Source organism: Macaca fascicularis, chromosome 18, assembly GCF_037993035.2.
Source record: "Macaca fascicularis isolate 582-1 chromosome 18, T2T-MFA8v1.1".
Taxonomy (NCBI): Eukaryota; Metazoa; Chordata; class Mammalia; order Primates; family Cercopithecidae; genus Macaca; species Macaca fascicularis.
The window spans coordinates 40,981,762-41,009,318 of NC_088392.1; the positions used below are offsets into that span (position 1 = coordinate 40,981,762).

Consider the following 27,557-nt stretch of genomic DNA (forward strand, 5'->3'; position numbering starts at 1 on the left):
GATTCTTCGTTTGGCACCCCCAGCCCAGGTGCTGGGACTCAGGCCTGTGGCCCTCTCTGTGAGACAACCTCATGTGAGTTCTCCGTCCTCTCGATGCTCAGGGCTGTCTGGGTGTGCCGCGATGACAGCACCTAGCATGCTGGTTTGGAGTTACTGGGTTCTGTCTGCGTGCCCCGCCAGATGAGGAGATGCCCAAAAGGAGAGGGAACCTCCTTTTCCGTTTTTCTGCCATTTCGCTGCCTGGAACACAGCACGTGCTCAGCTGATAAATGAATGAATCTTGGTGTGGAAAAGGCTGTCCCCACCAGAGTACACATGCAGCAATGCAAAGATGTGTGCGAGAAAGGACAGGGGACTGGGGGTTTGGTGGCCCGTGTAGGTAACAGCATATGTGTGGATGCTGCGTAAGGCTGGAGGGAGTGAGTGCTGACTGGGTGCCTCTGGGGCTCGGTGGACTGAGGTCAGAGGGCGGTGGTCGGTACACAGCGCTTGCCTGGAGACAGCCTCTGCGGGTTTCCCTGGCCTACGGGATGGCGGCAGCCTGCGGCAGGCAGCAAAACACTGAATTCCCAGCCACGTGGGAGGAAGTATCTCCAGCCGAGAGGATAGAGGAGGTGGGGTGGGGTGGAAATCCCAGCTGTAAAGATGAACTGGCAGTTCAAGCTGCAAGTTACCGTCAGGGTGAGGCATGCAGCCCCAGGGTCGGGGGCCTCCCCAGGCTGTACCCCATGCACTCAACAGTTCCTGTTATACCCGGGCTCCTCAGTGCCAGGAGACCTGGCTACCCAGGTGAACTGTGCTGTTCTGGAACTAGAGTCCTGAGCTCCAAGATTTACTGGACTGGTAAAATTTGAGGGTTGCCAACATTTTATTTTGCTAAGCATGTATATTTTTTTAAAGCTTCATCCATCATATCATAAAAGAAAGGACAACTTAACGCCAATATGGTAGGAAGGATGCAATCTCAGAGTAATGGCCAGCCCTTCCCAGAAAGAGCAGTTGACGACTGTTCAAGTCATTCCATACATAAGCCATGCTGGTGCAGTGTAGACCAACTATGGTTGGTGGACTGGCCCCTGGGACCCCGCCCCCAGCTAAGGCCTCCCAGCTGGTCCAGACCTGTGGTGGCCTGCATGGGACCCTGTGTCTAACAGGCCTGGATCCCAGCTGCTCTTCCCAGCTAAGGCATCAGCCTTTCCCAGACAGGAAGGGAGGGACAGTACACCCTGTTATTCACCAATGGGTTAGGACCCAGGACAGGTAAATGTTAATTGGAGATGAAGGAGAAAAACATCTGTAATCTGGGGTTTTCTGGGAAGCCAGGCCTGGGCAGGCGAGAAGGGTCTACTGGTGAAGCTTCCCACTTCCCATTCCTGCCCCATGGGCTCTGAGTCTGGTGGCTTGATGGCCAGTGGAGTGGGGGTGGGTGGTGGCAGCTGCCCCAGGCCACAGGCGTGGGCATTCCTCTTCTAAGCTCCACACTCATACCCAGCCCTGTTTATAAGGCACAGGAGCCAAGGAGTCTGTGTGGCCCCGCCAACTCAGCCCGGAGGCCCAGAGGAGGGAACCCAAGCCGAGGTTGGACTGAACCACATCTCATGCCAGCCCCAGGACCTGTCTGCCTGCAGCTTCCCAGAGCCTCGGGCACCTGACCTGTGACCCTCTGGGTGCCCTGAGGGCCTGGGATCTGGGCCAAGGAGGGGAAAGCGAATGCTAAGAAGGCCTTGGGGGTGGGTGGCATTCATGTCCCCTGGGCGCTGCACGCTTTAAATAGCTCAGCTTCTCTCCAGCTCACAGTCTTGTCACCCCTGCCAGCTCCTGCCTGAGTTTCCACATCAGAGAGGGCTGATTTCCAGGTCAGGATGGGGAGCGGGTTGGGGGACAGGGGGACATGGCTTCCTTGGGTGGCAGAGACTCAGGAGAGGAAAACAGAGTGCTACCCCCATCCCGCTGCAATCAGTTGGACTTTATCCTCCAGGCCAGGCAAGAGCCCTGGAGCTCGATGGGCAAGGGGCTTCATACGGCCTCCCCTGTCTCCCTGGAGAAGTCCACGCCCAACCCAGGCCACCTTCTATTTGAATCAGCAAGCCCGTGACCAAACACCCCCACCCAGAGAGCTCTTGGACTTCACCCTTCATGCCTGCCCTGGGTCCTGGTTCTGGCAGGGCTCACTTGGCTGGGCCCGTGACCCACCCCTGCCTCCATGGAAACTTCTGGGTCTCTAAGTCTTGATCCTCCCCACCCCACTCTCCTCCCCACCACTCAGCCCCTAGTTCATCCAAAGCAGGCCTTTACTCAGCAGCCCCAGCCCCTGCTTCAAAGCAGTTTGAATCAGTACAACTGGTTACATTTACACGGCACTTTACAGTTTACAAACTATTTTCATGTCCTTATTTCATAAGGTCTTTCCAACCCCTATGCGTGCTATGCAGAGCAGTTATAAATAATCCCCATTTTACAGCCAATGAGACAGAGACAGCCAGAAATATTAGGGGAAGTATCCAAGTTCATATGTCAAATTAGTGGTACAATCCAGACCGAAACCCAGGCCTTTTACCGCACTAAGAATGCTTCCTCTCCTGCCCCCATGCCCCCTCCTTTTTCTACTGTTTGACAAAGGGGAGAGGAGGGGAGACTAACACAAGACAAGGGGAGGAGAGGGGAGGGCCACGTGTCTTCTCTCCCAGGCCCTGAACCCTGCTGCTGGCTCCATAGGTCACTTTCACAACCCAGAACAAAAATCTCACTAGATATGGCCTCAGACCGCCCGGCTCCAGCCACCCTGGCCGGCAGACGCACGCAGACACACACAGAACGGGCTGTTATCTCTCCTCTCCAGCCCGTTTCCTCCACTTCTCAAACAGCAGATTTCTTCCAGCCTGGCTGCCTCCCCTGGTCACCACCCACAGCCACTGGCCCCTGGGGCCCAGCCAAGTCCCCCGCACCCTCTTTGCCCTAGACTGTGACGCCGAGTCTCTGCTAATCAGACAGTCGCCTCTGCCCTCCCAGCCGCCGCCCCCAGAGTTCCCTGGAAATGTCCCTTCTGCAGGCCCGGCCCCCGCTGTGGTGCACAGCTTTGTCTGCACACACAGCTGACTTGTGTTTGCAGGGACAGACAGGGGCTGGCGCTGGGGCCGGAGCCAGGAGGCACTAGGAGGGTAGAGCAGATGGGGAAAAACACAAAGTCCAGAGGACAAACTTTTGCAAGCAAGCCCTTTGGGGTCATTTGGGAGCCCGACAACAAGAAGAGGGGGGCTCACAAAGCCAGAAGCTCCATGAAGGCAGGGATGGGGGGGGGTCTTCGCCTTCTATGACTCCCCCAGCAAACATACTGGCTGGCTAGTCTTTTGCGATCTGAGTACAGGAAAAGTCATGCCAGCTAGGAGGGGATGGGATGACAGAGGAGTCCAGGGAGAGGGGGAGGGACAGATGGGCCTCCTGAGCCTATCAGCACGCACCCCTCCTCAAGCCCTACCCCTGCACTCTGCCCTGCTAGGTACACAGAAGGAGATCCATAAATGCTGGTCATGCTGAAATGGCCTCTGGCCATCTTGCCCCTGTGGGGCCCTCATTCCACTGGCTCCCATGCACGCTGCCTCTTCTGTGTGTACTGGCAGGAGGGAAGCCTGGGAGAGTGGCTGAGACAGCCCAGCACACTATGCATGCATCTTGACGCATGCTACACGAAAGGATCCCTGCTTTATCAGGCAGAGAACCCAGTGTCCACAGTGCCCCGCCAAGCTTGCAGGGAGGGACACGCACGAACCGACGTGGCAGAGGTGCGTGTGCCACGCGCTGGATAGTGTCCCTCACCCTCCCACAGCCTCCCTCCAGCCTTTGCGGTTTTGAGCCTGATTTTGAACTAACACCGGGACACCAAGATGACGGGGTCAATGATAAGTTAAGTTGTACGGGGGTGTGAGGAGTTTTTAGTTTTTGTTTTAAAAGGCGTAGCAGTACGGTGAAGAAAGCTATTTACAAGGTGGCTCTTTCTCCCGGTGACACTCTGGGCTGTGTGCTGGGGAAAGCTTCGAAGGGTTTCTAGAGGACTGAGCAACCCAGGCTGCCTCGGCTCACACCCCAGGGTCCTCACTTCTTCATCATTTAGTGTTAGAAATGACATAGCACACAGGCTCTCATTGTTTTTTCCTCTCTCTCTCTCCCCTTTTTTTCTCTGTAGGCTTGGCCTCTTACACGTAGTGATCTGTGAGGAAGGGACCAGTTAAAGATGCCATCACCGTTCCTCCAGCCTAGACAGGCAATGGAGGTACACAGCCTCATCCGAGACACAAGCTGCTTCCTTAGGGCTTCCACTGCTGGAACCTGTCACAAGAGACTCTGCCACCTGACCTCCGGGGCTGCGTGCGGAAGGTGCTCACAGATGCCCATACCCCACAGACCAGGGCCCACCCTCACCCAGAGCCGCAGCCTCCAGCACCTAGGGCTGCCAAGTGGAAGCAGAACAACCCGATCTGAGTGGTCTTCGCTTTGCATTCACAAATCGTGAAGGTGGTGGGTTGGAAACCAGCCCAGTGGGAAGGAAGGACATAGAGAAGTCTTGCCCCCCTTGGGGAGGGCAAGGAACCATTCTGCTCTCTCTCTGCAGCTTGGTGGAGCGTCTCCCGGACCCCTGGCAAGACAGGAAGGGAGGTAGGAGACCCAAGCCTGCTGCTAAGCGCCGGCCGGGAAGCTGTCTCTCAATTCTCTTGGTCATAAGATGGCAGTGGGGAGAGCCCAAGGCCTGGCCTGTGGGGAGGAGGCTCTGAAAGCATGGCCATCTAAATGGCGTGTTTCTTCTCTCGTTTCCCTGTCACCTCTCCTCAGCCTTATAATTGACCCCCTCCAGATGCACTCCTGACCAGCCAGGGCACCCAGATGGCAGTGCGTTCTGAGGAGACAGAGTGTGGTGTACCAGGGACTTGGCTCCAGTTCTGTCTGTCGCTGACCAGCTGCGTGACTTGACGTATACCTCCTAAGCTCTCTGGAACTCTCTTTCTCCATGTATAAAATGGGGCTGTTAACCTCCACCCACAAAGGTCTAAGGGATACTTATGGCCCACAATGTCTGCACACAGCTGGTATCCAGCCAGGGACTGCAGAGAGCCAGCCCAACTGCAAGGGAGGAGTAACTAGCGTTCCTGCCGGACCCCTGACAGGAACCCCCAGACATGCCCAACACCGGTCAATGTTGTGTTTAGGCTAACACCATCGTCCCCACCATTCAAGCCTCACCCACCCAAAGGAGGCAGGTATTATCTATTACCCCCGTTTATAAATGGAAAACTGGGGCCCAGAGAGGGAAAATCACTTGCCCAGGCCACACAGCTGCGAAGTATTCAGATCGGGGCTGTCCAGATCCTGTACTCTCAGTCAGGGGTGAAATAGCTTTGTAGCATCGTTGTCAGCAAGAGCAGAAAGAAACAAACTTGTCATTCTGGGCTGCCCGGGGACCAGTGTGACCTGCTGGGCTGACGTGTCCCGACGCGATGCTAGTGAGAATGCCCCCAGAATGCCTCCAGTTCTGGGGTTTGGGGGGCACTCCCAACCCCAGGTGCTCGCCTCCTGGCTGCTGGCATTTCAGTGAAGTGTAGTACTCCGTGCCCACCCTCATTGCCACCTCAGGCCCACCTGGAACCCCCACCTCTGTCTGTTTCCTGCTTCACAGTCCCACGGTGGTTGATGGGAGAGGCCTTCTTGGCTCAGGGGTAGAAATCAGAAACGGGGTGCCCAGGGCGCACCATGAACTGTCCCTTCTCCCAACATGCCTAGAGGCTGAAAGGCCATTCCCTGGCCAGGTTCCCCTAGTACAAACCCCAGAAGAGTGTCTCATTGTTGAAGACAGACCAGGGACCTTTTCTACCAAAAGGGAATGTCTGTGGCTTTCCCTGGTGCATTTTCTGGGGGATTGAATGCTTGTTCTAAGTTAGCTTGTGACTGACCTGCTCCCATCCTCCCCTGCACTCCCGCAGACTTGGGGCTCCTGCCTCCCGATTGATAAATGATGTACCCTTTGAACAGCTAACATTTCTGAATGAATAGCTAACATAAGGAAGTAACTACAAAAGAATCGACCCCATTTTTCTACCTGGCTCCTTAGAAGATGGCTGAGAATGCCCTCCTGGCTCAGGCTCCCATGCTGTGCACACATTTTTTCTAGAATTCTGAGGCCCTGTGGCCTGTTTGCCTTCTACTTTAGGAACATCCTAACAAGGGTGGCTGCTAAAAAAACCCCAAGAGGAATCCTCGCAGAATGTTCCATAAAACATACTGCAATGACCACAGGGGCCCCAGGCGTGGGGCCAACAAATTGGCGGTGTTGAAACACAGTGACTCTACGGCTGGCTGCCCACTGCTGGTGACTCAAGGCTTGCCTGTTTCCGGGTCCAGGCAGGTGTTGAAGGAGCTGACAGCCCACACGGAAGCCCCTTTGCCTCTGTACAAGGCTACTGAGGCCAGATGAGGCTGCAGCCTGCTTTCTGTCCCACCGCCCCATGGCCTGCCCTTGACCCTGGCTGCAGTCCCTCTGTCCACCCCTACTGCATGGGAGAAGACAGGTGACAGCCAGGGCTCTTCCCACAACCTCTTCCTGCTGTTCGAGAAAGAACATAACCAATACTAGACAAACCAATGCATTTTAAGAAAATGCAGCCTCAGCTGGTTGATACTGATTCGTTCCTAAGGGCAGCTGGATCTCTGGACAGGCACTGTTCCCGGGGAATCCGGGACCCACGCTCTGTCCTCCTTCTAAGCTACCTGAGACCTCTGTGGCCCTCCTGTGGCCTCCAGGAGCCCTGGTTGTCTTGGATATAAAATGGGAATGAGTACTACACTGGCCCGTTTTGGAGGTCTGGAGGGGACCCTTGCTGTGGGTTCTAGTCCAACTCTCAGCCTGAGGTTTCTGGACTCAGGGCTGGGACCCCAGGGGGGCTGAAAATTGCACATAGGAGGGTGGCTTGGTGGCAGTCACCATCATATAGCTTAAATCTTCCCTGTGGGACAGCCCCCAGGATGCCAAGATGCTGGGAGGCGGCCGCAGGCAGGGAGGGCTGGCCTTGCACACTGGTGCCCCCTGCAGGCCTCCCTGCCCACCCAGCAGGTGCTGCGGCCAGCACACACAAGCCAAGCAGGCCCCAGACTCTGTAGATGGGGCCAGGTGGGGTGGGAAGGAGCCGGCCAGGACCGCAGGCCCGCCGGGTGGGGAGAGTTGGGGATGGGTCCTGCTCTGCACTGGTCAACCTGCTAACCAATCAGTCAGCAACAGGCATTTAGCAGGCACCCTCTGTTTGCCTAGCGCGTCTGCTTTGGGATAACAAAGCCTGAAGGAATGTCTGAAATGACTTCTTCTAACCCCCACCATGTTTTATGGGCGAGGAGGCCACCACCAGGGTAGAAGGCCTGGCCTGAGGTCACCCAGCCAGAGAGAGGCAGGGCTGGGGCCCCCCACCGGATCTCCTGCAGCCCAGAGCACCTCCTCCCACGCTGAGCCTTTAAGTCGTCAGCTTCTGGTTCCCTGTTTGGGATAAACATCTGCCAGATTGCAGACAGAGCAGCTCCCGTCATCTCTTCCCACCCGCAGTGGGTTCTAGGCTCTCCCCAGTCCTGGACCTCCATGCAACCTTCACAGGCTCAAGGCACTCGAGGGGCTGTGCGAGGTGGACAGAGGTGCCACAGGCTCTGCTGGAGAGGGCCTGGTGCCCGGCTAGGGAGACCTGACCCACAGACCACACCCCACCCAGTGCCCTCGTTTCCCCCATGGGGATGCTGAGGCTTAGATGGTGACATTAGTTAAGGGGCAGGCTTCAGACTTTCTGCCTCCTGCTCCACCCCTTGGGGGAGGGGAGGAAAAGGGACTTCTGCAGAGGGGAGCGAGTTGAAAGCAGCAAGGGTTGCTATGTGGACCTGCCCCATGGCAGCCTCCTGCACAGCCCTGCTCCAGCTCCGGCAGGGCTCCTGGGGGCAGCATCAGCCCTCCCCCACCCATCAGGCACTGTACCTCTGCACCTGGTTGGGCGGTGGGCGCCCATCTCCATACAGCTCTTGGAAGAAGCTGGTGCACAAAGAGGGGCTGGTCGGGGCACATGGGGGCATATGGAGGTGGGCATCTCTGCCCTCTCCTACGAGGCAGTAACCTCACCAGGGAGGGGTGGCGGGTGTCTCCTGGTCTCAGATGCCAGGCCCTTCGTGCCACACCACCTGCCTCAGAGAAACCCCAGCGTTCAGAGGCCCTGGAAGCTGGCCGGGGCCCCAGATTCAGCGGCCCACTCCACCTCCTGCCGAAGACGGCCCAAGGCTGGCAGGAAACTCACGACTCTTGAGGTAAAAGTTTCAGTTTTGGATGAAAATATGGTCTTGGCCTGAAATGGCAAGAAGCAGGCGCCAGCAAAATGAACGGGCCAGTGTGGTTACAGTGACCTGGGGTCATGGCCTGGCTGGGCAGCCTCAGCCCTGGGCTTGCTGACTGACACGCTCCGCCAGGCTGGCGGTGCCTCCTTCCCCAACCCTCCTCTGCAACCCCCAGTCCCCCAAAGGGTCCCGCCACCTACAGATCCTCTTGTCTTCCGTCCACCCAGATCCTGCCTCTTCCTTCATGCTTCCTCCTCCAGGAAGCCTTCCCCAACCTACTCCACTTACAGGGCTTGCCCCTTCCTCTGACATTCCTAAACTGCCCTCTGGCTGAGCTGGCCCTGCCCCCCACTTTATGTGTCACGCAGAGGCCAGTGCCTGTTTCACTGGGGTTTCATAGTGCTGAGCTCAGGGCACCCTGTGGGGCCTCCAGGCTAGTCCCAGGGCCCCTTGGAGAGCTTTCCTTGTGGCTGGATCCTGGGCTCTCTACAGTGCTGCACCCAAACCCCAAGACCTACTGTGCCAGGGGTCCCTGGACTTGTGGAAGAATCTCTGTGTGGACATCGCAGGGCGCTTTCCCTGCCTGGGACCTCCCCTAAGAACTTTGAATGAATGGATTCATCAAAGGGAAAAGGAAAAACATGCTGCTATGAAATTCACAAGTTTCTCGTGAAGGAGGAGTCTTAAGGGAACACAGACAAAAAGTCAGGCGTTTCAGTGGATTTTAGCAATGATAATGTCAGTGCAGTAGGCAGGGGGAGGAGTTGGGTATCATGACCCCATTTAACAGAAGAGTAAGTGGAGGGCTGCCATGCTATGAGATCCACCCAGAGTCAACCTGCTGCATGGCGCCACAACTAGAGCCAGAGGGAGGTGGCTGACTCTTGGGCACTTGAATTATTTCTTATGCCACAGGTGGTAAGCCATTAAAGGAAATGTCTATGGCAGGGGAGGCTGATTCCAGGTGACTGTGCTTCTAACCCCACTTTAGAGCTATTAGTCCTCTTGCCACATTTTTTTTTATACTCAGAATAATGCAATGACGGTTGCCTAATGGGGTCCATGCTAAGTGTGGGTCCAATATATAGTGCTCCAATACGCAGTTGCTCAAGAATGCATTTATTCCGATTATAGCTATTCACGAGCTTTAGCTGGAGTCTGGCTATCCCCAAATACCTCCGAAGCTACCCACTTCTTTGGTATGGCCTTTGCTCTGTGGAAAACTGGGGGCAGGGGCATGACATGGTGATGTGCTGGCTCCCATGCCCTCTCTACTTAATGGGTCTGGGTGTGGGTGACCTGGGTGCACACAGACCTCTCTGGAATACACTTGGTCTTAGGCTGGGCACTGTCAAGGGGGGGTCGGGGGGTGATTTTGAGCATGCCTGTCCTCATACTTCAAAGTGACCTGAAGCTTCTCTTACTCTGGGACCTGGGATCTGTCCTGGAAGGGCCAGCAAGGGGTTAAGGGAGGGTCGTTCCCTGCAGGTTCCTCCCTGTTCCCCGCAAAGGGGCCGCTGTTTTTCCCTGAAGACTCAGAGCTCTGTGCCCTGATACCGAGTGAAGGCCTTTAAACCTGAGCTCTAGGTGGGAGGCAGTGAGGGATGGGCACTCTGGGGGTGTGCAGGGACCCCTTATTCTAGGCTCTGGGTTTCAAGGGCAGAGCCATGCCGAGCCAGCACGATGCACACTCCCTGTGCTCATGGTTCTGCTTCTGGTCAAGTGTTTCTGCCTCTCCTGGACAGAGGGGCCCAGACAGGGAAGATCTAGAAGTAGGAAAAGCTGGCCTCTGGGCACAACATGGGTTTAAATTGCTCACATGACGCCAATTGGCCTCAGACTAACCCAGGCACCGAAGGCCGCCCCCGCAACAGTGCCTCCCTTCCGTGCACTGCGCAGTGCACCCTGTGTGCTCCTGACCTCTCGGTGGCTGTCTGGAGGGGAGCTGGGAAGACCTCTGTCTCCATAAGGCGGCCTGCTCTTCATCTAGAGGAGATGGAACCTGGCTACCCTGAACACTGTGGGTATAAATACTCTTAGAGTGGGGGGTTCAAGGCAAGTGTGGCATTGCTGCTGGCTGTTGAAAGAGTTGTCCTGTCATCTCGTCTTCCTGTTCCTCTCCCCCTCTGTCCTCAACTCCCTTCTGGTTCATTCTAGGCATCAGAAACACAGCCCACGCAGGTTGGTATGGGCGAAGGGCGACAAGGAAATAAGCCCCCAGCAGTGTGGGGAGGGGCACCAGGGTCAGAGGTGGGGCACGCTGTGCAGATTCCCTATCCATTCTTCCCATCAGCGGCCCGCAGGCCAATGTTAGGGGCCCAGGCTATGCACCCCTGGCTGGGGAAGCCTGCTCACCCAGGGGCTTTGGTTCGAAGATGCTCACTGACTTGTCCCAGAAGCTCTTGGAGCCCACCAAGAAGCTCTTGGAGCACTTACTGAAGGAAGGAGACCACAGCTAGGGGAGCACAGTTCCTACACTGCCCCCATGGCAGGCAACCCCAGCTCCTGGCTCTGGCCTGGTGGGGGCAGTGGTGGGAATGCCACAGTTCCATGCGCCAGGGGCCAGAGAGCATGCTCCTGAGAGTAGGACGGGGAAATGAGGCCTGCCATCACGACTCAGGTCTTTGAGGGGCAGGCTCAAGCCTGGGTATGCCCCCTCTCCACAAGAGATCACCACAGCCACCTAGAACCCCTGGCTCTCTAATGTAAAACATCTTTAAGTCCATCATCCTATGACCTATCAACATGTCTTCCTAAAACGTGGCCTCTTTCAACCTCCCCAGGCCTCATCTCTCATCTATAATTAATACGAGGGGATTGGATTGGATGACCTGTAGATCATTCCTGCAAGTCTACACTGGTCTATGATTTTTAATTGATCCTGGAACTACATCTCAAGAACCCACAATGGCTCCCTGAGTCCCACTTTATAAAGTCCAGATCCTTCTGCCTCTTAGTCAGTCCACCTTATAGACTTCCTCCAGCTCTCAGCTGAATTTCAGTAAGGCAGTGTCCTTATTGTCCCTCACTTGTGTCATTTCTTTGGCTCTTGATTCATGATATTTCCCCCATCAAAAACATCCTTCCTGGAAACAGTTTGGCAGATACTCAAAAAGTTAAAGATAAAATTTCCATAAGATCCAGTAATTCCACTTCTAGGTATATACCCCAAAGAATCAAAAGCGGGGACTCAAACAGATATTTGTGCGTGCATGCTCCTATCAGCATGAATCACAATAGCCAAAAAGTGGGAGAAAACCAAGTGCGCATTGACAGATAAATGGATAAAAAAAATGTGGTATAGACACAAAATGGAATATTAGCCAGCCATGAAAAAGAAGGGAATTCTGACACATGAATAAATCTTGAAACCACGATGTGAAGTGAAATATGCCAGACACAAAAAGAAAAATACTGTATGATATCCTGTGTGTGCTATTTGTAGAGTGGGTGAATTCATGGAGATGGAAGATGGAGGGGAGGCTGCAGGGGAGTTATTGCTGTAGGGGAGTTATGGTGGGTACAGGGCTTTTGTTTGGGGTGATGAGAGGGTTTGGTGGGGGGGTGGGGGATGGTCATGGGCATTGTCCAACATTGTGGGTGTGCGGGGTACTGCTGAACTGTGCACTTAAAACTAGTTAAGATGGTGAATTTTATGGTATATTTTACTGCAATAATAATTTGCCGAAAAGAAAAAGAAAAACAGTAACAAAACTGTTCTGCCCTCTTCCTCCTCTGTGGCCACTCCCTCCCGCTAGGTCTAGCTCTTTCCTTGCTATACTGCTGGGGCAGGCCTCTGAGCTCCTTACGCATTTTCAGGAAACACCTTGGGGCCGTGCACAGGCTGGTTCCAGAGGAGGACCTCAGATAACTCAACACAATTTTCTTCCTTTTGAAAGAGTGACCCTCTGCAGTCCCCTTCCTGCCCAGGGGCCACCGTTCCCCCTTGGTAGTGGCTGGGAGCCTCCCTGGGGAGCCAGGGACAGGGCGGTGAGCAGTTACATAACCCGCAGGGAGATTTTTTCCATTGGCCCAGGCGGTGCCAGCTTTCCAGCAGCAACCACGGCAGGTAGAGGCGCCCTGTCTGGGCTGGCCGTGCCCGGGCAGGGCAGAGATGCTGCGATCTGGAGCCGCTTAGCATAGCTCAGATTCCCCGCGGCGGCTGGGGGCCGGCCACTCACAGAGCTGCGGGGAAGATCTGCTGTCTCCTGCCTGCCTGGCTCCGGGGAAGGAGGAGGAGGAGGTGCTGGGGGTGAACTGCCAGCCAGCCAGGGGTGACCCTCTGGGGCCTGGGACACCCGAGCTGGCCTTCTCCGGTAACCCACTTATCTGCAGGGCTTGCTTCAGCGTGGCAGCCTCAGACAGGGCAGTGCCTGGCCAAGTTCTATCAGGGGATTTAGCAGGGAAAATGAACCCGGGGTGGGGGGTGAGGGCATGCAGGGAAGAGGACACGGTCTGGCAAGAGACACGGGTGATGGTGAAATAATTCCTGACCTGGGTAAAGCTCTTCTGGCCCAGAAGCGAGAGGGAGAAAATCCCAGGCCATTCCCTTTTGTGGCTGTGGCCTGTGCTATTCCCACGCCTGTCTACCCAGCTCCTTCCTCCCCACAGAAGGAAGCTCCTGGAGCCAGCCAGCTGACGCCTGCTGAATACCTAGTGTGTACCAATATGGTGGTGGGACACAAAGATGACCCAGACACATGCTTTGCCCCAAGACATCCACGGACACAAGTCTCAGAAAAGAAAAGCTTAAACAGGGGAGCCCAGAAGACTCCATGAAAGGGACACACGGTAAATGTTCAAGGGTCAGAGGAAGGTGAGGTCCCTGGGCTGGGAGATCAGGGAAGGCTTCCTGGAGGAGGCAGATTTGACTAGGAGGAAGAATACACCTGTCAATCCTGGGCCCACTGCCCATGAAGACAATAGTCTAAAAGCACTCATTGCCGGACCTCGTTGTTCCACACTTAATCAGCATAGGAGGGGGAAATGGAAATGCTGCCCAAGACTGAGGCATGGGGTGGTCTTTGGGAATTTAGGATGGGATAAAGTTAGAAGGGCCTCCCAGTTCATCCCATCAGGGCAGGGCACCCACACTGATGGAGCCATCTGACTGGTGTGGCTCAGAGCTGGGGTCTGTGCACACATTACCTCATTTAAGCTCTACCACAACCCAATCATCCCTCCCAGGACAGAAACTCGGGTGCAGAGACATGTTTTAAATGCTCAAGATCAGCATCGAGACAGCAGTCAATGCTACTGCGCAGGTTTGCTGCTCCTCAGGCCTCAGCGTTGCTGCCTCGGGGCAAGAAATCCTGTCTAGAGAAACGAGATTCAGGGGCACGACCCGCACCTGTCTGCTCCAGATGGCCCAGCTGACCTGATTCGTGAAGCTGCAGGCTGGTCTTGCTCTCCCCTCCTGAGCCACCCACACTCCTAACAACACGGCAATGGCCACTTTTCACGGGAAAGGAGTGACTTTTGTCCAAGGCTCACTCAGCCTCTGCACATCTAGAGTCTCTGACAAGGCCTGCAGTAGACTGCCCATGAGACTTGTAAAAGCCCATTTTGGGCTTTCTCAGGAGCAGGGCTCTCTGTGATTTTGAAGAATATGGCAGTGATGCAGAGGCAGGAAGCTGGGCACTTGGTTTTGCAGGAAGCTCGCTGGTCCCTGGGGGCCTGGAGCGGTAGTTGGCACAGCAATGGCACCCAAGGCCCCCCTCATGATATGATGACGGGACACCTGGCATGCTGCTGTTCTGGGCACCTTCCAGGACTGGCTGAGGATCAGTGGTCATTTTCTTTCCTCTGCTTATTTTTGGATTCAAAAATCAAAATGCTTGTTTATGATCCGGTCATTGGCTGCTCTGTCTCACTGAGCACTTCAAAGCTCCAGAGAGAACCACAGGCTTAGCACTCCTGGAAGCCACGTGTTCCTCCGCCCCACCCAAACTGAACAGTCAGGGCGATCTGGTCTAAGCACTGACTTTGAGGGTATCCCACCTGGGTCCTTGAATGCAATGCTTCAGATTTGCACAGATTGAAAGACCACAGCACAGGGCAAGTGAACAGAGACATACAGGATCCGCCACAGTGCATGGTATATAGCAGGTGCCCAATAAGCATTGAGAAGAAATAAAGATTGGAGAAAAGCAGGTCATATTTACTTATTCCAAAGCAAGTGCAGGGCAATGAGGCACACGGCTCCTACCCACTGTGGCTCTGGCAGCGGGGGCAAAGAACATGGATAGGAGTCAGGCATCGGCTCTTCCTGTTGGGGGAGCCCAGGGCTGCTGCCACAGAATCCTGGGCAGGGGTCAAGCTCCTGTGACTGCTGGCCTCCTGTGATGCCAGGCCAACCTGCCGAGGCCTGTTGATGCCCACCTTCAGGGAAATATGTGTGGCAACTCTGCATGTCCCTTGCAGGGCACAGCCTTCAGCATGGGGACAGATGACCTGTGGGGGGCAGAGCAGGAGCTCAGATGCCAGCCATTTTTAGAAAAACAGCCCTTTTCTGGGCTTTTGCAAGCTTCTGCGCAGCCTGCCCATGGGGAAAGCGGCTTGCACTGCCTCTGGCCCTTTGCTTCAGCCTTTCTGATTTCTAGCAACTGGTGGAGGGGAGCTCGATGTGTATATGGCCAGGGCTTTTGCTCAGGCTTTGGAATGCACAGAACAATGTGCTTCTATCCCTGGGTGTGCCTGGCTTGGGCCAACATTAAAATTAGTTTACATGCCTGGAGTGCACATCGGCTCAGCAGTGGGTGTGCAGAAATAAGGGAGGGGGTCTGAGAAGAGGGAGAGGATGCAAGCAGGAGATGGGAACCAGGGCCAGCAGCCTGTGTGGTTTCATAGGGACTAGGGCGAATGGAGAGTGCAGGGATTTCTTCAGGTACCCTTGGCCTCCAGAGGCCCAGAAAGCTCAGAGACTCAGCAACCCCTGGAAACACAGTGGGATTATTCCACAGATGGATTTTGAAATCCCAATTGATGACGTCCTGAGATGGATTCTTTTTTGTTTTTTAGAGTCTCACTCTGTTGCTCATGCTGGAGTGCAACAGCAGGGTCCTAGCTCACTGCAGCCTCGACTCCTGGGCTGAATGGATCCACCTGCCTCAGCCTCTGGAGTAGCTGGGGCTTCAGTAGCAATGCAGCCACACCTACCTAATTTTTTTTTGTTTTTTTAGAGATGGCGTCTTGTTATGTTGCCCAGGCTGGTCTCAAACTCCTGGCCTCAAGCAATCCTTCTGCCTTGGCCTTGCAAAGTGCTGGGATTACAGGCATGAGCCATTGCTCCCAACCATGATATGGATTCTTGATTTTCCCAAGCTTTTGAGCCTTACACCCTATTTAGGATGTGGTATGGGAGCCAGAAACTCCGGCCAGCCTCGTGATGTTGAGTGAAACTTGCAGCCTCACTGCGCCACTTTCCCCAGTATAAACCTGGGGAGGGATCCCTGCCCTGGAACCTACCTCCGATTCACACATAGGAAAGTGCTCAGAAGAGCTTCAAAGCCCCTCATGCCCCAGGGAGCATTGGTACCCATGACTGATGGCTCTATGCCTCCCTTCCACAGCGATTTCCTGAGTCTCTACTATGAACCATGAAGCCAGGAGCTGGGGACAGCCTATAACTTGGCCAGGATTCTGGCCCTCTAGGAGTTTACAACCTAGACTCCAGGAATCGGTATCAGTCCCCCTCCTCCCTTCCTATGTAAAAGACAAGAGTTAGGAACTTCAAACTTCTGACAAAGGGAAACGGCTTGATTTTCCAGAGACCTCGAGAGAATCATGAGAAGGAGGTTTTCCCCTTAGGAAGAGAGTTAGAGGAATCGCCCAGGTTTTCTTCCCAAGCCTGAAAACATGGGACAAGGAGAGGGGCAGGAGGATGGGAGAAACAGGGGCTGAAGTGGGGGCAACACACACATCCAGGATGAGGTGAGAGTAAGTTACATCTTCAGGCTTGTCTCACACTTGAGAGGTTCACTGATAAGGAAAGCCAAGCCAGAAAATCTTGAGTGCCCCTTCTGGGCTAGAGTCATTCCCAGAGACCCCAGAGACACCACCCAATTGAGCTTCTATGTATGAAAAGCCCAAAACACAATGCCTGATGATGACCCAGGCAGAAACTCTGAAGAGTTTCTCTGCTCTTTAGCTCAAGGTCAGCTTTTTAAGGGGCTGTCTTCTAGAAGGTGCTAGAGAAGAGCAATTTATTTTGAAATCTGGTCACACACCAGATTCTGATTTTGTGTTGTCTTTTCACAACAGGCCTGCTGTGTTTACGACTTGGTTGAGATGAATTTTTTTTTTTTTTTTTTCAAAAAAAGGTATTGCATCCTTCTGTTAGATGTGTTGTTGGCAACGGTTGCTAGGGAGAGCTGGGTTCAGTTACAGACACACTGATGCCGGCTCTAATAATACTTTGCTCTGCATAGCTCGGATGCAGACACCTCTTGGCTAAACAGAGCACACACATTTCAACAGAGGAGGGCTTGAACTTGTACTACCCAAGCCTGTCTCAGCAAAGGAGCATTCCCAGAGCCCACGTGGACGTCCCGGGGCAGTGACAGGGCAGTGCTGGGTGGAGGGGGCTCAGGCTTCCATTCTTGTCATTCCAAAGGTCCCATAAAAAGAGGCACACTCGTTCCTCACTTCTCTGAGAAACTGGAGCCCCTTCACCGCCCTGTATCACACCACAATTCCCTGATGAGGATCCAGGGAAACTTTTGGTTCCTTCTCTAACCCAGGCACCCTGGGCAGCCCACATTCTCCTGTAAGTCGGAAACAATCAATGCTCATCATCTAGTCAGTCAGTCTAGTCTGCAGTCAGGACCCTGTAAAGCCGGAGAAGTTGGGAGCCTTGGTGGGAAGGGGTGCGGGGAGACAGGCTGAACTGCAAACTCCCAGCCTCCGGTACAGCCTGGCACCGTGGGTGAGAGTGAGGCCCTTTTCCTAAAACATGTGATAGCTGTTCCAACACATATCCCAGGCCAAGGAAAAGGAAAATGGGAAAAGGAGCTGAGGACAGAGAGAAATGGAGGCAGTGGGAGAGAAGAGGTGGCTTTCATCTCATCAAGGAGGAGGCTCAGAGTGACGATGAGAAGGGCCTGAGGCTGGGGGAGTGGAAGGCATGTTCTCAGCAGCTGCGGCCTCCTGTGTAACGGGGTTCTCCCGCCAGCTCAGGCTCTGAGTTCTCCCCACGGCTCAGCAAAGAGCCCAGCACCTGGCAGGTATATCTTGACTGGTTCGCGGCAGACAGGCAGAGCCAGCTGACTCATAAGTGGCCACGATGAAACAGTCAGGTGTCTCTGGGGTGTCTCAATGGCGGTGTTCCCCCCTGGCTAAGGAATGCCCGGGTTGTGTCCTTGGAGAATCTAAATCAACTGATGAGGGGTAGGCCCCCTGCCTGCTATGTTTTAATGATTCTCATGCACAGCGAGGCTGAGAACCACTGACCTAAAGAAGAGCCAGTATCTGAAATGCAATATTCCCAGGCCAGACCTCCACTCTGACAATCACACGGGTGAGACTGTGCTTTAGTCTGCCCATCTATGAAACAAAGCCACCACCTACAAACCATCAGTCATTCAATGCCTTGTGACTTCCCACTGTGATCCCTGGATGAGAGCACTAGCATCTACCAGGAGCATGTTTGAAACGCAGAAGCTCAAGCCCATCCCAGGCCTCCTGCATCAGAATCTGCATTTAAACAAAATGCCACGTGACTCATATGCACATTCCAATTTGAGAACCCCTGACCTAATAAAGACAACATGCTTGGTACATTTAAGAAATGTCTGTTTAATAAACAGAGTTTTACTTACAAGGACACTACTAAAAAAAGGGCCACATTTCAGACAAAAAGGAATTGGCTTGGATATAAAAACTGAAGACCATTTTGGAGCTGTGGGATTGGTGACGGGGTCCTCTGAGACCCCAGGGGCTCCAGCACTGTCATGGCTCATGAGAATGGTGCTTCTGGGTTTCTTGAGATAGCAGTGCTGAGTCTGGCTGGGAAGGGTTAAAGGACCTTAGACCTTCTCCCTTCTCCTACCCTGCACTTCCCACTCCACGGGGGCTGCACCCCAGCTTGGCAAGAGCCCTTATACCTCTGCTACAGACTGTTGACCACATCTGAGGTTGCCCCTCTCCCTCCATGCTGCTGGCTCGCATCATCAAAGCCCTGGCAGCAAGAGAAGTCAGCCAGGGAGAACCAAGTGTAAAGACCGCTGCTGGGAGCTGTGCTAAGGAGGCACTTCACACCCTGGCCCCTTTGGAGCCTGCATTGCTAAGCCGGGTCCCAGAACTTGTGTGTGGAAATGGTAGCTGAACCTGATCCTATGGGGCATCTCGGAGGCTGCCAAACCGAACCAGGTGCTGGTTGGGGACCTAGAGCCAGATGGGCCTTGAGTGGATGGAGCTGAGTGCAAACCTCAGGGAGGAAGCAGTGGGGAAGGCTGTGCAGGCCGGGTCTAGAACTGCCTGCCAGGAAGGAATGCAAACATAGTTTGCCAGAAAATGAAGTCAGGTGAAAAAAGACATCCCTGGAGGTGTTAAGAGGGAAAGCTAGTTGTGCTAAGCCCAGCCCATCGCTTTCTTTTCTTGCACCTCTTGGGGTTGGGTGGTGAGGGGCCATGAATTATGCTGCCCAGAAAGGCCCGCTGCACCTCTGTCTCCTTGGCTGCAGAGAGGGGGCACAGGGCCTGAGGAGGCTCAGCCAGATGTGGTTCAGGTGTCCTCTGGGCCTTGGAGTTAGGGGGCCATTGTGGGGTCAGGGCAGCCCGGCACCAGCACAGTCTACCCGCCTTCCCATGGCAGCCGAAAGGGCATTGTCTAGCCACCCAGGAGGCCTGAGTACGCAGATCAAGCCTCTGGTTATACTCTCAAGGGGCTCCCTCCTTGGCTCACATGAAAGCTGGGACTGCAGGTGGTGAACAGTGGTGAGTGGTGGCCTACGTGGACATTTCGATTTCTAAAGACCTGACCCTCAGGTACTCTACCTAGGCAAATGGCTGGCTTCCTCTGCTGTGGGGGAGGGGAGGAGGAGCTGCTCTGAAGCCTCAGAATGTAAGCCGTGACTGCCTTGTGGCGGGGGGATTCCCTTCTTGCCCTGGACTTCAGCTGTCCCCGCAGGCCCCTAGCTCAGGAGAAGGTAGGCTTCTAGCGCCTTCCTTTTCAGACATCTATTTCTCCATGACAACCGAGGGCCCTCTAGCACCAGGCACTGTGCAGCCCCTGGGATACAGAGGTGCAGAAAGTAGAGGGGTTCCCACCTCCCAGAGCCCAAGATAGGAGGGCAGTAACAGCACACACCCCAGTTTGTCACTGTGGATTCACGTGGCCATTGGTTTAAGTTCAACTCCTTCTTCACTGCAAACCTCTTAAGGACAAAGCTGTGCCCATTCACTGACTGCTGTATGCTCAGTCCCCAGGCTGGTGCCTGGCACACAGTGAATACTAGGAGGGTGACTGAACATTGTGGCTACAGGATGAGAGGTGCTGGGACAGGAGAAGGGCTGGTGCTTCCTGGAAAGTGGGGCCTCAGCACCACCTGAAGAAGGAGTGTGAGTTGCTTCAGGAGGAGGTGCATGCTCAGAGTGGGATAGAGAAGTGAATTCTGGGCTGGGGGAGAGTCCGTCCATGCAGGGTGTAGTGGGAGGTTCAGCCTGGCTGGTGAGGGGTGGGGAGCAGGATGTGGACTGCCAGTTCTCTGCCCCAGAGACAAGGTGGCACCCACAGGGCTGGGTTTCTGGGGCTGGTCCCAAAGCCTGCATCACTCATGACAGACCTACCATTGAGCCACAATATGGGGTGAGCGGGTTTGTGAGGATTTAGGGACCCAGGACAGTTTCCTGCCAGTGGCAAAGCCTTGGGAGCATGAGAAAGGGAAAGGCTCCCACGGGGTCCCTCGCGCCCCTTCCTGAGGCCCCAGCTCATCTCCAGCAGCGCAAAATCAACGGTGCACTGATGAAGGCTATTGTTTGCGCTTTCCCAGAGGGAACTACAGAGGCCAAGCTCCAACTGATGACAAACGAATCAGGTCTGGAATCCTTCCTTCCCAGCTTTGAATTTTGTGTTTTTTCCCTGCCGTAGTGTTTGCCAAACTGTCTCTCAGCACACTAATCCCACAAGAAGTTCTTAGCTGGGGAATGCAGGGGACTTTGTTGAGTTAAACACAGCCAAACGGGTTCCCTTCCTGCTGGGACATCTGGAGGCTGTCCTAAGCCAGTGCACTTTGTGGTTGATTGAGAGGTGAGCGCAGGGGCCGTAGGGCCCCCTTTGTGGCTGAGTGTTCCCCACGATTGATGGTCTGCTGGACACTTGTGGGTGAGGCCACCCTTACCACGGCAGGTTGGAAGAAATGCCCGATCTGAGGTGGCCCCTGCAGCCAGTTGCCCTCCCCAAGTGCCCCATGCCCTGGGTGCCTGTCTGTCACTGGGTCAGGCTGGGTTACTTGGAGCTGGCAACCATTGTCTAGAACTCTTGCCCCATCCTGGCCCCTTTTTGAAAAACAAAACCTAAAGCCAAGACCATAGGCTGATGCTGTCTCTGACTGGCCTGTGCCGGGCGCTCTGTGGCAGACAGGCTTCTCCCTGCCCGCCACTCTCCACATGCTCCCAGGACATTCCGGCCCGCGAGGAACATGCCCCATGTGCAAATCCCTCAGGTAATACGGGAATTCGTCACCAGGGGAGTGTGGGCGATCCAGGAATGGGAACCTGATCAGGGCCTGGAGCAGGAGAGAAGCAGCCCAGGCTGGCCAGGGAGGGCTCATGTTGCAGTGAGTGCAACTCACATGCAGAGGAGAGGGTGGGTGGGGATGGAGCCCTGCCGGCTACATGCGGAGGTGGCCTTAGCGGCAACTTCCTTCCAGCTTTTAGGGAAGACGGCAGACTGCGAACCACGTGGTTAAGGTGAGGGTGGCCATGTGCCCTTGTTTACACCTGTTGTCTAGGTATAATTATGAACTGAACCCCCTTTGACTCTCACAAGTGTTGCAGTTCAGATGATCTATTGTATGGTCAACCTAGTTAAGATGGCTCTGTAGCCTGCCATTCTACTTCATTACTTGGAAACTACCATTTTATCTCACCTGGACTGGCAACTCACTTTGTATCTCAACTAGTCTCTAAAATACAAAATAGGAGGAAAGGAGAAATGGCTCTGCCCCAGCCAAGGGTCTCCAAGGACAGTCCCAGGACCTGGTATAGCCACCATCCCACGACCCTGCTATCTGCCTGATGTCACCAGTTTTGGGGCCACCAGCTTGTCTGCTACTGCCCATACAGACAAGCAGGTACTTGTGAGATGAAACGTTGCTAAGCTCCGTCCAAGCTGACAGACTGTCCCTTTTCTGCTCATGTGCGACTTTGCTCAAACCCATCTCACTACCAGCGATGACCACCTACACACCTGCAAAGGTCTAAGGATCTGGCCCTGGGTGGAAGGAGGAGGAAAAGAGAAGTCCACAGCAAGTTCATGTCTGCTTGGATGTGGAGAGGTCAAAGCACAAAGCTAGGGTGAGACCAAGAGCCAGCCTCTCATTATGAAAATAGAAAGTGGGAAAGGCTGGTTAAACATAAAGCACCTATAAAATTATATTGGTCCATCGTAACCAGGGAGCCCACACATAAACACACACAAATCCAGCCGCTCATTCCTGGCCCCTTGACTGCCTTTGTGTTTTCTATAATTAATCGGGCAAGGGCAGAACTTGGGAAAAGTCCAACTGTGGCCAGAACTCGCAGCCTTCTCGCTAGGAATAACTCACCGAACACAGAGGGGCAGGGGGCGTGGGGCAGTGGCGGCCGGCGTCCGGTTACCTGCAGCATGTTGAGGAGCAGGCTCCGGAACTTGGTTCCCTCCACCATGAAGAGCGCCATCTTGTCGCAGAGCTTGGCGGCGGTGAAGGCGAAGCTGCGGTCGGACACGGCCTTCTGGTAGATGGTGCGCACGATCTCGCCCAGCATCTCCTCGGAGTTGGTGGAGTTCTGGGCCTCCTCCATGAAGGTGGTGAGCTTGGCGTCCACGTCGCTGCTGTTGTTTCGCATGCTGTTCAGGATCTCGATCAGCTTGTCCATCTTGTTCTGCTGGGGAGTGGTCGTCTCCACGGCCACTTCATCCTGGGGGTGTCGGAGACAAATGAATGTGCCTGAGTGAAGCCGAGGTCTCTGTGTGGGGGTGGCCCGGTGGAAAAAGGGTGGCCACCCCCAGAAAGCAGGACCAGGCCTACTTTCCTGGATCTGAGGGCTGGTCCCTCTGGGAACCTCCACCAAAGACCCCTCACGCGCCAAAAGCTCCTTGTTTCCTTTTTTCTTGGCCCCTATGACATCCAGGGCTGATACTGCTTTTGGCTTCTAGCTCCTACCCAGGATTCTCACATACATTGGCTTCTTTTTTGTTTATTTGTCCATCAAATGGCTTAATTTAGAAATGATTTAATGGAGCTTATGAAAGAGGAAATAAGATAACAAATATGAAATCGGGCCAAAGAGAAAATGAGGGTAGGAAGACTTGGTCAGGAAGGCAGGTCAGATCCAAAATGCCTGCAGTGGTGGTTAAAAGTGGCCCAGGCAGTGCCCACCTTGTCCCCCACACCCTCAGCTCCGAATGTCCAAGGATGACTTGTTCTCTGGACATAGGGCTCCCTGTGGGCACAGCCCTGGCTTTTTGTCCTGTGGAGACTGTAGACATATGCCACACACGAAGGAATCCTCCCATGTGCCACTAAAACAGTTGGTGCTTCTAGGAGGGACATTACAAGTAAAAAGCCCTACAGCCTTATGAGGTTTCACTGCAACTAGGATCAGATCAGGGGCTTGAAGAAGAAAAAAATGTCATCTTGTTGTATTGACTCATTCTTGGTGGCCAAGAATGGGAACAACTTAACTGTGGGGAAGTGAGATCTGGCTGGAAGGGCAGGGTCAGGGTCATGAAATGAGATCCACGCTTTTTCTTCTGTCCCTGACAATAGAAGCTCTGGGCTAGAAGGCACAGACTTCTAAGCTCTGACAATAGAAGCTCTGGGCTAGAAGGCACAGACTTCTGAGCTCTGACAATAGAAGCTCTGGGCTAGAAGGCTCTAGATCCCACCCACTCTGTACCTCCAGCTGTGTTGCTTTGGGTAAGTGATTTCACTCTCTGGATCTCAGGTTCCTCACAGGTAACACGGTGAGGTTAGATGAGAAAATCTATAGCTTTCCTTGAGCCCTTCCATGGTGGGATCGAGTTCCAAGGGCATATAGTCTCTCGCTCGAGAACCGAATACTCAGGAGGCTGAGGCAGGAGAATGGCGTGAACCTGGGAGGCGGAGCTTGCAGTGAGCCGAGATTGCACCACTGCACTCCAGCCTGGGCGACAGAGCGAGACTCTGTCTCCAAAAAAAAAACAAAAGGGCTGAATCCTGGTTGAAGGAATAGGGTGTCCTAGTTCTTCTCCTCAAACCCAACCACCTCTTCAGGGAAGGCTACTCTGAGTCCCTGGGTAAATTTAATAGGACACAACTCCCCACCCCAAGAGACATCTCACGCTTTACCTGTCTCTTGAAAGGGAGAAGGACAGTGTTGCTTTCCTTGATGAAAATGTTGAGGATGTGGCTGGTGGCCACCTAGGATTTACCCTTTTTTAGAGTGAGCAGCTAGCAGAGTGGGGAGTGACCCAGCCTGAGCCTGAGCCCATGTCTTCTTGGTCCAGGAGTTCAGGAGGCCTCGCCTGAGTGGAGTTCTTGAAACTGATCTATAGATCTACCTTCTCTGTTCCATTCCCCCATATACCCCTCTCTCCAGACCATCTGGGCCCCAGGGCAGGAACAGTGATCTGCATATAGAATAGGAACTACCCACAAGAACACATCTGTACACGTTCTCTCACTTAACCTTCACAGTCTCTCAGCAAGGTGTGTAGTATTACGCCCATTTTACAGATGAGTAACTGGGGCTCAGGGAGGTTAGGTGACTTGCCCAAGACCACCCAGCCAGTCAAAGGCAAAGTGAAGTCTGAGCCTGCTCAGCTGCGTTCTAAAGCCCGTGCTGTTTCCATTCTGCCGCCCTGCAGTTACATTTAGCAGAACTCTAGAGGACTTGGTGGGGCGGATACTGGGAGCAGCATCTTATCTTCAAGAGTGGATCCAAGAAGAGGTCCGACCTGCCTTATCCTGCCTGAGTGTGGACCTTGGGCCTGGCCTCTGGGGCAAGAGCCTGAGGAAAGACAGCAGTAGAGGAAGATGGAGGAGAAGCCTAGAACATGGAGCTCTGCAGAAGCCCCAGGAGGAAGACTCTGTAGGCGCTGCTGCTGTGTGGGATGGCTGTGGGCAAGCTGGCCTTTCTTGGGACAGGTCTTCTCCAGGGTGACCTTACCTGTGCCCTTGCTGGGCAGTGGGGTCGGGGTGGTGGTGCTAGGGTGAGCACAGTAGACTTAATGCTGCCAGTACAAATCCCTAGCCCTCTTCTGGAGGTTAGGGTCATCTACTGAAGCTGTGGGCCAGGCCAGGACCAGGGTGCAGAAAGAGGCTCCCAGGAGCAAACGTAAGGAGGCCTCACTTTCGGGCTTATGCTGGCGCAGGCGGGCACCTGCGAGATGCTGAGAATGGAGCTGCCTTACGGTCTGCACTGTAGAGCACTCCCTGGCCGCTGGATGATGAAGGCAGGAAACAGGAAGGCTGGAATCAGCCTGCTCCCACTCTGAACAACTCACCTCTGCCTGGATGGTACTCACCTGTAGAAAAGCTTCAGTCCTTCTTTCATAAGCTCCATGTTTCCCCGTTTGGGGAAAAACATGTGTCCCTTCAGCACAAACAATATCTAACCCTAGAAAATGCTCCCTGCACCTCCCCCATCACTCCCAGGCATGCATCTCTTCCCTCGACTCCCTTGGGCTGGGGGCTGGTGCCAAGTGCCTACCCTGGGCCTCTTGGAGGCTAGAGGGTGAAAAGCCCCAGTGTGCTGGAGGGGTTCATGATGGCCCTAGCTGCTGGCAGTGGTGGACCAGTGTGGTGGGTCCCTGCAGTCATAGAAGCCCCTGCTTCCCTGTACATGGCTCCCCAGACCCCCAAACCCACAAGGCTCTGCACTGTGCCCACCTACCAAAGTGCCTACCTCTTGCTGTCCTCCCTGGTGCAAGAGAACAACAAAAATTCAATTACCGGTACCTTTTCCTTTAGCCTTCGCCGCAGTCTGTCTTTGGAAGACTGGAGCAGGGTAATTTTGGGCCGCTCCCCAGTGCGCTCGGGAAGAATACTGTCTTTACGTTTTGTCTCAACCTCTGGGCCCCCTGGCTGCTGTGGGGGCAGCCGCTCAGAAGCCACCGGGGCCAGGGTGTCAGGGCTGCGGGGGGCCTCGAGGCCGCTGTGCCCGGTGTCCCCTGCAGTGTCCTCTAGTTTTGGGCTCTCGATGGTCATGGTCTCTTTGGCATTGCGGTGTGCGCCTGCCTCCCCCTTGTCGCCTGGTGGGTGCTTCATGTTGCCATGGTGCCAGCGCCGGTTCTGGCTGTAGCCGTGGTGAGTGGGCCTCCCTGAGGGGTGGGGCGCTGAGCCCCCCTGGTACGATTTCTGGTGGTCCCTGTTGTGTTTGGCACTGCCTGGCTGGTGGTCACCATGCTGTTGGGGCTTGTTCCCCCCTGGAGGTCTCTGCTGCCGCCTGTAAACGGAAGAGGAAAGACAGAGAGGGCGATCACTGGGCGGGCCAGTCAGAGTCCCTGTGCCCAGCCGCCAGAACAGGAAGTCATTGCCTTGTCCATATATTCATTCTTCCAACAAACACTTCCTGAACACCTTCTACGTGCCAGAGTCTGTGACGGCGCTTGGGGATACAGCAGAGAACAGGCGGACGGGTCCTTGCTACTGCAGAGGACCAAAGCCAATTCTTTCCTTAAAATCAGTACTTTATTCACTTATTAGAATATGTGTGAATGCATGCATGTGGAACAAAATTTTCAAAATCCAGTAGCAGATAACAGGGAACCCTCCTGCCTCTGACTCTGTCATCACTTATGGCCTTGGAAGCCGCCGTTCCACGTGTGTGAATCTTCCAGACATAGTCTATGCATGTACCAGCAAAGATGCATACACAGATCTGCTTCTCACAAGCACCTTCCTACGAATGACTATTCACCATAATGCTTTTTGAAAAGTTATATCCCTTTCAAACAACTTTTTTTTTTTTTCCTGGAACATTGTCATTGTCACCCCTAAACCCACAAACTAAACATGCTGTAAGAATTTTTTATGGGCTAAATTGTGTCCCCCATCACCCCCCAAAACTTCATATGTTGAAGCCTTAACCCCCAATACTTCAGAATGTGACTGTATTTGGAGAAGAGATGTGACAAATCACCTTTAAAGAGGTGATTAAATTAAATGAGTCTGTTAGGGTGCGCCCTAATCCGAATTGACTAGTGGCCTTATAACAAGAGGAACCTTTGACACACAGAGACACCAGGGAGGCTACATGCCCAGAAGAAAGACCACATAGACACACAGCAAGAAGGAGACCATCTGCAGTTCAAGGAGAGAGGCCTCAGAAGAAATCAACCCCACTGACACCTTCATCTTGGACTTCCAGCCTCCAGAAGTGTCAGAAAATAAAATGCCTGTTGTGTACACAGCCCAGTCTGTGGTACTCTGTTATAGCAACCTAGCAAACAGATACAGAAGGAATATTTAACATGATGGGTGTAGGTCAAGACAGGCTCATCTGACAACACTCTCTAAGCACAGGGAACAGGTATGAGTTGTGCACCAGGAACAAACCCCAAACTTTTGAGTTGTGGCCAAAAGACAAGTGAAGAGGTGGTGAGGGGCATTCTCATGACCCTTCTGGCTGGCTCGAAGGCTGCTTCCTGCCACTCAAAGCACTACTATGTTCAAACTCCATCTTACCCTCAGGGTGTTTTCCATGCCACAACTTTACTGGAAGTGCAGCTGGAGCACAAGATAAGCAGGAATTCCTCAAAGGTTGTAAAATAGTGGAAAGATTTTGCAGAAAGATAACAAACTTCTAAAGAATAAGCTCTGCACCTCCTCCGTCACCCATCTTGGGTACCACAGACCTTCATTGCACAGCATGTTTTGAACAAATTGTATTTATTTACTTACAACTTATTGCTTATTACTTACACAAATTCAATTTTAATATTTACTTGATACATTTTATCTGTGAAAAATTGAGGGTATCCTGGGTTGGGTTGGGGTTAAATGCATTATTTTTTCCCACTAAAATTAGTAA

General features: G+C 53.9%; 1 protein-coding gene across 28 annotated transcripts in view; it reads right to left on the reverse strand.

Annotated features, from left to right (window-relative positions):
- The window catches only part of CTIF (cap binding complex dependent translation initiation factor), a 339,224-nt gene that overhangs the window by 79,743 nt on the left and 231,924 nt on the right, over positions 1–27,557 (reverse strand). For 14 of the 28 annotated variants that reach the window (XM_065533854.2, XM_074022312.1, XM_005586747.5 and 11 more), the window contains 2 exons: positions 25,478–25,970; positions 22,161–22,460 (listed from right to left, as the gene is read on the reverse strand). In XM_065533854.2, coding sequence (XP_065389926.1) covers positions 22,161–22,460; positions 25,478–25,970 — 793 coding nt within the window. Of the gene's footprint in view, positions 1–22,108; positions 22,461–25,477; positions 25,971–27,557 lie in introns of all 28 variants that reach the window. The other 14 variants (XM_074022308.1, XM_074022313.1, XM_005586749.5 and 11 more) reach the window with 3 other exon arrangements.